Raw genomic sequence first — 9703 nt, forward strand, 5'->3', positions numbered from 1 at the left:
AGTAAGTGTCCCGTTTACCAGGAAACGCGTGTATGACATCTGGTGTTCATACACTGAGACTGATTTTCCTTCAAAGTTAAATATTTTAGTTTTGGACATGGTGTAACAGTCTTCATAAGTTACGAGGTTCGGTATCTCAACGAGTGCAGGAGCAGCGAGGTGTATGTGGCTATATCTGCCACAATACCAGTAATGAGTACTGGTTCGGAGGTGGCAACGAATTCCAGGTATAATTTTTCTTTCAACCTTTTGCAGCAGGTGAAATTGTTTTTGTTCAATATTAGTAATATTAAGAAACGCAGCGCATTCAGAGATTTTCAAACGCGGATTTTCGTTTGCTACACATTGAGTCGCATCTATTTGTATTATTTCGGACGCATTTGATTTTGCCAAAATAATAAAAAGCCCCAAGAATCCCAAAATAAATTTACCTCGAGCTCCTGGTGCTCTTGCCAAATGATGCTGCATTTTATTTTTATGCTTCTTGTTTTTCTCTGAAATATGTTAGTTAGTTTTAACATATATTTTTTTTGTTTATTTTCGTTATTATACATACGTAAATTAAGCTATATACATTTGCCACCTTGGTTTTATATAATACATTTATATACATTTTATTTTTTCCTTTTAATTGGGTTATGCAGTCCGATTTGGACATGTATGCGGTTATCCCCCCCTTGTGACCTAGTTTTTCTTTCTTCTTCTAATATATACTTTGGTACTATGCTTTGTTTGTTAACGTTAATAACCTTTTCAGGGCTGGATTGTTTGGGTCTTTGTGCGAAGAAAGAAGCCTCGGACGGGACGGTTTCTTCCAAGAAACTATTTTCGACGTGAATTTGAGGACCGGATGACCGATCTGCGCCAGGGGGTTCTTGGTCTATGGGCTGTGACTCAAATGGTGAGTTTTTTTCCATTATATCCCCTCCCCCATCACAATCCACCTCCCCCTGGGGTAAATCCTGACTAGTTTCAGGGTTTCCTTCTATAAAATCGTCACCATCGTTATCTAGGTAGGTAAAATCGTCATTTTCCATACCTTTATTATCGTTTAATTCGGTTTGCCCGGTATTATCTATTCCTAAGGTTATTTCCTCAGACGGGACGATTTCCTCAATAGGAAAGACGTTAAAGGAAAGTGTTTCCCCCAATAATTCTACTTTAGAATCAATTTTCCGTATTTTATCTCTACTAACAACTTGGTTAGTTTTTATTGGATTTGATCCAAAGGGACTGAGCTCAAAAAGGGCCTCTGAGAATTTTTTTGTTACAATAAAAGGACCCCCATAGAAAGATTGCAATTTTTTACTGACCCCTATTTTGACTAGGTTAAAAAATGCAAAAACCACGTCGTTAACGAAAAGGGGAGATGAAGCCTTCCTAGATTTATTTTGAAACTCTAAATAAATCTTAGATTTTTTGGAAACCTGTGCAATAATTTCTTCCAAATTTTTTAGGTAGTTCAAGTAAGATCTGCAGTCAATGTCCTGCCTCTTCTGCAAGATTGGAGAAAAGAAATCGAGATTGAGAGTTGGTTGCCTGCCGAACATGAGGTAATAAGGCGTATACCCCGTTCTTCTAGACGTACTAGAGTTAATTACAAAAGTGGTCAAGGCTAATTTTCTTGCCCAGTCTTTACTTTCAAATCGGTCATCGGATCTTAGACCTGCATAAATGCTTTGATTATGCCTTTCACATGGGTTACTATTAGGGTTTCTTGGGGGAATAAGTTTAGTTTCGATACCTAGTTCATCCATAACCTTTTTGAAAACTTCCCCAGTAAAATTTGTTCCCCTGTCACTTCTCAATGACCGAAATAAGCCGTAGATGGGTACCACCTGTTCAAGGATGACCTTCACCGTGCTTTCCACGGTGGCGTCCTTGATGGGGTGGGCGATAATATACCTAGAGAATAGATCAACCAGTATAAATATGTAACGGACATGTTGTCCTTGAAAATAGTTAGGGGTTAAAGGACCGATAAGGTCTACTGACACCTGGCCAAAAATCTCGTGACTAATGGCTGAATGGGTGATAGGTTGCTTGTGTTTAGGTACCTGTCCTATTTTTCTTAGGCAGGTAATACAATTTTTAATGCGTGATTCGACAAATTTATTAATTCCTACAAGGAAGAATCTTTCATTTATCTTGCGTGTTGTTTCGTTAACCCCCTTGTGACCTATACTATTATTATGTGCCAATTCAAAAACTTTATTATATAATCCAATGGGTACGACGGGTCTTTCAATGAATGTTCCATTGCTAAGAGGTTGTCTAAATATTATAAGTCCTTCCATAACGTATAAATGTTCTATTAATTTAAAAAGGACCTCTTTCCGGCCGGTTAGTTCAGCTTTTTCAAAGCTTGACAACCTCTTTTTTTCGAATATCCACCTACGAATTTCAGATAATACTTGATCTTTTTGTGTTTCAGATTGCCAAACATTGTTCACACCGACTTCAGAAGCCGAATGTAACTCAAAAATCTGGTCTTGGTATGGGCAATCCTGTTCATAAGGATCCAAGGTAAACGAGCTAGTACATTTTTCACAATCGGTTTCCTTATGTTCTTTGCATAAAAATTGCCCTCTAGATAAATTATCGGCATTACAATGGTCCCTACCCTTTCGATGAATTACTGTAAAGTCAAAACTTTGGATGAAGTAAATCCATCTTACAGTTACACCATTTATTGTTCCTTTTTGCCATTTTTTGTAATGAACTAAGGAAATCGAATCTGTACGCACAATAAAGTTTCTGAATCTTAAATAATGAAGAAAGGTTTTAAGAACAAATACTAGACATGCTAATTCACCTTTATAACTTGGATAATTTTTCTCTGCCCCGTTACATTTTTTGGAACATATTCCAATAATTCTTTCTACCCCCCCCTGATTTTGGCTGAGAATTCCAGCGAAATAACTCGTAGAAAAATCTACGTCTACTATAAAGGGGTTAGGATTATCCCACTGGGGGTAGCCTTTACTTATAGAATTTGAGAACATATTTATGAAATTTTCCCAATCTTTTGATAGGGAATCGGTCCATTCGATAAATTTATCATTTCTGTGTTCATCTAGGGTACAAGAATTTTTCGCATAGGATGGGAAATAGGCCCTATAATAATTGGAGAAGCCCAGGAAACGCTGGAGTTCCTTGCCTGTCCTGGGCCTGCTCCAATTTTTAATTTGTTCTAAATATTCGGGGTTCATTTTAAGTCCTTGGGAACTGACTATATGACCTAAATATGTACATTCGGATGTGAAAAATTTACATTTGGCTAGATTTAACTTAAGTTTTGCTATTTTTAGGACTCCGAAGAGTTTTCTGAGATGTTTCAGATGTTCCTCAACATTCTTTGAGAATATAATAAGATCATCAAGGTAAGATATTATAAATTCATATAAGCCAGGGATAAGGGTTAGGACTTTGTCCATCAAGTGGCAGAAAACACTTGGCGCGTTACACAGTCCAAACGGCAGTTTCTTAAAAAGATACTGCCTGTTAAGGGCTGTGAACGCGGTCAAGTGTTTACTTTCCTTCGAAATGGCTAGCGCATGGAATGCGCTAGTCAGATCGAGGGTGGTAAATACATTACCAGTGCCTAATTTTTCTAAATTACTAGAAATCAGGGGAAGGGGCCAATTAATTTTTCGTGTTACACTATTAAGCGCACGAAAGTCGATAACGAACCTAAGCTTGCCTTCCCCCCCAGCCGTCGGTTTTTTCTTTACCGCAAAGATTGGGGAGGACCACTCGCTGTAGCCCTCCTCAATGACGCCCCCCCTTAGCCAATTTTCAATTTGTTCTTTTAATTTGGCTTCGTATAATGGGTTTAACTGAATGTTTCTAGCCTTAATAGGTTTAGCCCCGGGGATCAAGTCTATTTTATACTGTAAGAGGTCACAGTTACCGATATCAGCATCATCAGCCGAAAATATATCAAAATGATCAAGGCATAATTTTACTACCTTTTCCTTCATCCCTGGGTTGTTTTTGATAAGATCACTATTTTCTAAATCTAATTTTTCTTTAATGAATTTAATTCTTTTAAGAAGTGTAGTTCCTGATAATTCATTTATTTGATTAATACTTTTATTGCAGGAATTTGGGGGATCTGATTCGAATTCAAAGCAATATCCAACTTTAACGTTATCCAATAAGGTAATATTTTTTCCTGCTAAATTAACAAAATTTACCCAACATTCTCCTTTCTCATTTACATTATAAATACCCTCCATAAGCATTAAGCCGTTATGGCTTGTCATTTTAGAATTATTTGGGGATATATACAGCTTCCTATTTTTCTGATGAATAGGAATTGTTATCATTGTTGTATTCCCCCCCGGCAAGAATGTTGTTTTCTTTGCTAATTTTACGCATGTTTTATTTTGTTTTAATGTCCCAGTACCCCCCTTGTTACTCCAATTTATTCCCGGGATAAGGGAGTTTTGTTCCGTATGAACATTACTTGTAGGAATTAGGGGTATGTTTTTACTTTCTTCAACTATATTAATTGTTGAATTTTCTATGGGGATTTGCTCGCCATTGGGGAGCTCAAAGGAGAACTTATCTAATAATAAATTAATTCGATTAACTTTGAGAAATTCATATCCTAGATTTATAATTTTAGACGTCGTTTCAGGGATGTAAAACGTTTCTTCGAATATTTTATCTGACCCATCAAAGCTGAATTTTAAACTTACATGTCCTATGATATTTACTGGTTTTAAATCTACAGACAGAGCGCTAAGATTGGCGGGGGTGAATGTGATTTTATTATCATCTAAAATTTCTCTTGAAATAAGGGACCTAAAGTTATTTCCTGTATCCACTAAAGCGGTTTGCAGGAATTCCCCCCCCACGGGATTAAGAACTTTTAGTTTTGCACAGATAGGCATTATAAAATAAATTATATTTTTAGTCGAAGCCTAAGATGCATATTTTCCAAGATCCCCACCTCAGCGGTTAGGCGATGGTAATCCTCACACAGAGACTTCCTGTGTTCCAGGTATAGTTGTCTGTCGAAATTTTTTAAATAATAAAATGTTTTAACAATATGGTTAATTGTTAAAATAATTTTGTATAGCTTTCTGGGTTTCATTAAGTTTTTATCAAGCGCTTTTCAGCTCCAGAAATGTCTCAATAAGCATGAGAATGTTAATAGTTCTAAAGAAACTACTTAATTTTTATACGGGTCCTTATTTATATACTTGGATATAGGATAGAATCCTATCGGAATATAACTGAACTAAAAAGTTTTAAAGGATTGAAGGGCTACAAAGTAGCTTAAAAATAAGTGTTCAGCTTGCAACTAACAAGACATTAAAAACAGACTGACTTATTTTTTGACTTACATCTGTATTTATACAAAATATAGTGTCATTAGTCAGTATCTGATTCACGATACAAATAATTTAAAGTTAGCGCTAAATTATAGCTCAAAAATTATTAGATATGGTTAATATAATAAAGAGGGTCAATGATGACTGGTTTATTACTCTGATATTGTTAGTATTTATACTTAATTTTTCCACCTATGGGGTAGAACAAGCTTATATAATTACTAGAGTATAATTAATGCTGAAATCAGCTTAAAAAAATAGGATGTGGTTTGTAGTAACTGCTTTAGTAGTAACTGGCCTCGATTAATAATGTGCATTCACTTTTATATAGACTTTTTATTCCACTGGTAATCCTAGCGGAAGCTAATAGAACTAACTTTATTTCATTCTGCTAGTAATCCTAGCGGAAAATAATTTAATCAAAATGTTTTAACACATCTCAAGTGATTAAAGATTTTAATTTTTAAATGCTGCTTGATTGCAGCTCAAAAATGAGTAAATGATAACAACAAAGAACTGAAGGACAACTGAATTAGATTTGAAAATTTGCTTGTATTTATACAGATTTTCCATAGACCCCCCCCTACTTAACTTTATCATTTACTTATACGGACCGCGGTAGCATTCTAGGCGACATCTTTCGGATACATAATAAATTAAATATAGTTCTATTATTGTCACTGTACAAAATGCAATAATATGTATCCATATGGATAAGTTAATATACATAATTGCTGAGATATTTCAGCTACAAAAATCAGAGGCTAAGAGTGAGCAACTCTCAGATAAAATTGATACTGAGGGTTCAACTCAAAAATCATTGTTTATATACAGATAATTCGCTTAAGTTCCCCTAGCGGTTAAAACTGAACTAGAATGTTTTAGATTCTACTATATATACATTCAAAATATACGATATTTACATATTAGATAAGTCATGCGATATTAAAAAATAAATACTACTAAATAGAAAATAGGTATTCACTTATTAGCTTCTTGATAAAGACTATTAGATTTAAAAAATGGAAATATTAAGTGCATGTGAAATGCTCCTCAGGTTACTTCCCTATTTCCCCCAATTTCCTGTATCAGCTACATTTGGATAGGGAAAGGTGGGGGAGGAGTTTATTTTGTGTTGCTTAGTCAGACTTAATAACAATAATTTGTTTTATTTTTTCGCGCCAAAGCATTGCTTGGCAAGGGATATTTGATATTAAGGAATTTGCAAGCTTAGCTTGGCATGGGATATTTTGTTTATCTTTCATATCAAAATATGAAACTCATTCAGCAAATTTTTATTTTCTGGGATAGGGACAATTAATATCGCATAAATCCATTTTTATATTTAGAGGACGTGATTTTTAACAATCGCTTGAACATATTTATCTATTTCAGATTCTTCGCTGGCTTCCTGATCCATTTGGTTGATAGTTTTACGCGCATACTGCTCAGGTATTTTATTACTATTACTTGGAGTTTTTCTGGGCGTGAATTTACTTCGTGTTTTACCAAAGCGGGACTCAGGATTTGGGGGCTCCCCAGCTTTCTTTTTGTTGCAATTTTGCACTACATGGCCAGGGATATTACAATGCCAGCATTTAATATTTTTACTCCTCGCATTAAAGGCTCCTATAACGCCCTCGATTTGATCCCAAGCAATAGGATCATCCTCATGGTCTACCCAAGAAGGAACCTCGTCAGGTTCTTCGGTTAAGTTTTCCTTATACATTGCCGTGTTAGTGGGGATATTATCTTCGATAATACTTATTATGGGTTGTTTTTTCGTTTCCGCAGAATTTTTAGGTAGGAACATTTCCATGGCTTGAGAATAGCAAGCAGAAAGGTTTTCCTTGCTAATGTGGCCAGACCCATCCCAGTTAACGTATCTCTGTCCGAGATTAATAAGTTTATTTAAGTAAGCGTTGTAATCGTCCAAAAATTGCATGCTCTCAACATAATTGGCCATGTCTCTGGCAAGGTCGGTATACAGCAGATTTTTGCTAACGTTAAGATAGAATTCTTTCCACTTCTTTTTAGGTATGAGACCAGGATTCATGAGTTTGAACACCCTAAGTTTGTTTTCAAAATAGGTGTCAAGGGGTTGATTAGTCTCCTGTTTTAGGTTGTAGAAGTACTGAGAGGCTACTTCTGGATCCGAGAAAGGAGTGACCAGCCTCCTAATCATCAGGTAATAACTTAAAGCAGATAAGGCCTGATTTCTTTCAGGCGTAATTAAGTCTCCTAATCGTTCACCTCTAGAGTCATAAATTCGCTGGTATAAAATATCCTTAAAAAGGATTGGGTCACAGATTCTATATGTCTTTGCAACCCTCCACATATTAGAAAAGAAGTTATCAAAGTCAGCCCTACCGTCCCACCTAGGGGCATCCCTCGCAAAATCGGAATCCCATTTTTGTCCCTTAATAAAGCATTCTTTAATAAAGTCATCGTCGGCGGCGCTAGTTGTTGCCGTTGCGGCTGCGCCTGTGTTTGGCGTATTTCTTGTAGAGGGTCTATTTGCTACACTGGGTGCAGACCTTGTAGTTTTACGGAGGGGTTCTAACGACTTAATCCTATCAGGGATAAAAGGAATCCTTTCTAGCAAGGTTTTTTCATATTCGGTTAGAGAAGTTTCTCTTACATTCATCCAATTATCATTATCCGCCGGACCTATAAAGCCTACAATTGAATAGGCCATACAACCTGGGGCTGTCATCCTATCCTTGGCGACCCATTCAACCACGTTTATCTTTTGCTGGACCGATATACGGTCATAAAAAGTGGCATTAATTGAATCATCACCTATGGTGTTAAAATGAGTCATGTTAAGACTTTCGTTTAGCGTTTTTTCCGCAAACAATGGGCCAAGATTTCCGTCCGCTGGGAGTTTTGATACTCTGCGTTTTAGATCTAAAATGTCGGTATCGGCTAATAATCTGCGATGTGATTCTGTGTCCTTAAACCCTGCCCATTTTGTTTCTAATTCGAGCTGCATAATCTCGGATTCTTGTTTTATTAAATCTCTATAATGTGCCGAATATTCGTTTAACTTATCATTTAACGCTTCCGATATGAGATCTTTGATTTTTTCAGGGGAAAGCGGGTCAGCCTGCTGCTGCTGCTGCTGCTGCTGCGAGGTACCTTGGACGGCCGGAGCCGGCGGAGGCGGCGGTTTTTGTTTATCATCATTTTTCTTATCGGTCATGGTGCTGGAGTGTAGTGTTCGTTAACACTGATTTGTCTACCACGAAACTTTTTAAGAACTTGGGAATATCCCTTTCTTCCTGTTTTAAGGAGAAAATATGGAAATGTGTGAAATTAAATACTAGTGTGAAAATAAAAGGCGGGTTCCTTTTTATCTTTATTTGGCAGTTTGCCACGAAATAATTATTATGAATATTCTGTAACAAATTGTTACTGTAAACCGTTTCCGTGAATAAACTTAGTTATCAGGAAAATATTAATTTCACTTTGCAATCGAAGCTACTTTACAATTTAATTTTGTCTGTACGCTAATTATCCAAACCTTCCCCCCTCAAAAAATGAGTGGTAGACAAGACTGCGCCAAAATGACGTATGAGGGGATGTACAGACAGACTGCGAATACGAGTATAGAGTAGCTCCGATACAATTTAATAATCAATAATCTAACAAAGTATTTCTAAAAAATACACATTTATTAAACATATAAAACTGGTTAGAAATAGGCAGATTAATGGGATTATTATTATAGGATATATTTATTATGATATATATATTAAAGGCTCAGACGTCCTGTTTCTTAGTTAGGTAAGAAACGACGTACTTGAACACGTGGGAAATATAGATACCGCCAGCCTAGACTTATAGGCTTGTATCTAACCAAGTGCAGACGGGAGGAAGCGTATTCACTCTTTGGCCTGCAACAATCAACTAGCCCTCAACACAGCAGGATGGAGTATGGTGGCGGTTACAAGTGGAGGTCTGACTCAGCCAGAGAGTATAAGAATGTGAACAGGGATAAGGATACATAAACTTGGGTGTTGATTACCACAGTATTAATACCAGTTTTGTTCCTATTCTCATATTTTTTCGTTTTAATATCCACAGAAAGCGGTCTATAATACGATACAATAAAAAAAACTAATCCAATTTAAGTTCTAATATTAATAATCTTATAAAAAGGGTCTTTACGTCTGTCCCGTACATTCGCCTAAGAAGAAAATACATGTACATAATTTAAAAACCTAAAAAAAGTCCAACCTTGATAATCTTTCATAGTTTCCTTTGCAATAAAGTTTGGCTTGGTTCAATTTTATGCGTAGTTTTAACTTAATGTTACAGTTTATAACAACTTAGATATTCTTAAAATTATTACT

At 36.1% G+C, this 9703-nt stretch overlaps 1 protein-coding gene across 1 annotated transcript; it reads left to right on the forward strand.

Moving 5' to 3' along the window:
• The first annotated feature begins 771 nt into the window (after nt 1–771).
• Nucleotides 772–8803, forward strand: LOC145307464 (uncharacterized). Its single transcript, XM_080149905.1, has 9 exons — nt 772–901; nt 1458–1553; nt 2435–2526; nt 3312–3383; nt 4105–4164; nt 4925–5011; nt 6741–6797; nt 7468–7533; nt 8439–8803. The coding sequence occupies exons 1-5, from the start codon at nt 851–853 to the stop codon at nt 4148–4150; spliced, it is 357 nt and encodes a 118-aa protein (XP_080006031.1). The 5' UTR covers nt 772–850; the 3' UTR covers nt 4151–4164; nt 4925–5011; nt 6741–6797; nt 7468–7533; nt 8439–8803.
• The last annotated feature ends 900 nt before the right edge of the window (nt 8804–9703 follow it).

Source organism: Acartia tonsa, chromosome 15 (genome assembly GCF_053477335.1).
Source record: "Acartia tonsa isolate MP-2025a chromosome 15, ASM5347733v1, whole genome shotgun sequence".
Taxonomy (NCBI): Eukaryota; Metazoa; Arthropoda; class Copepoda; order Calanoida; family Acartiidae; genus Acartia; species Acartia tonsa.

Bases quoted from the DNA above. Each gene is read 5' to 3' on its own strand.
- LOC145307464 (XM_080149905.1), top strand. From the start codon at position 851: ATGACCGATCTGCGCCAGGGGGTTCTTGGTCTATGGGCTGTGACTCAA. The intron at 902-1,457 runs GTGAGTTTTTTT...CAAATTTTTTAG, and splicing joins TATGGGCTGTGACTCAAATG to GTAGTTCAAGTAAGATCTGC. The intron at 2,527-3,311 runs GTAAACGAGCTA...TGCTATTTTTAG, and splicing joins CCTGTTCATAAGGATCCAAG to GACTCCGAAGAGTTTTCTGA.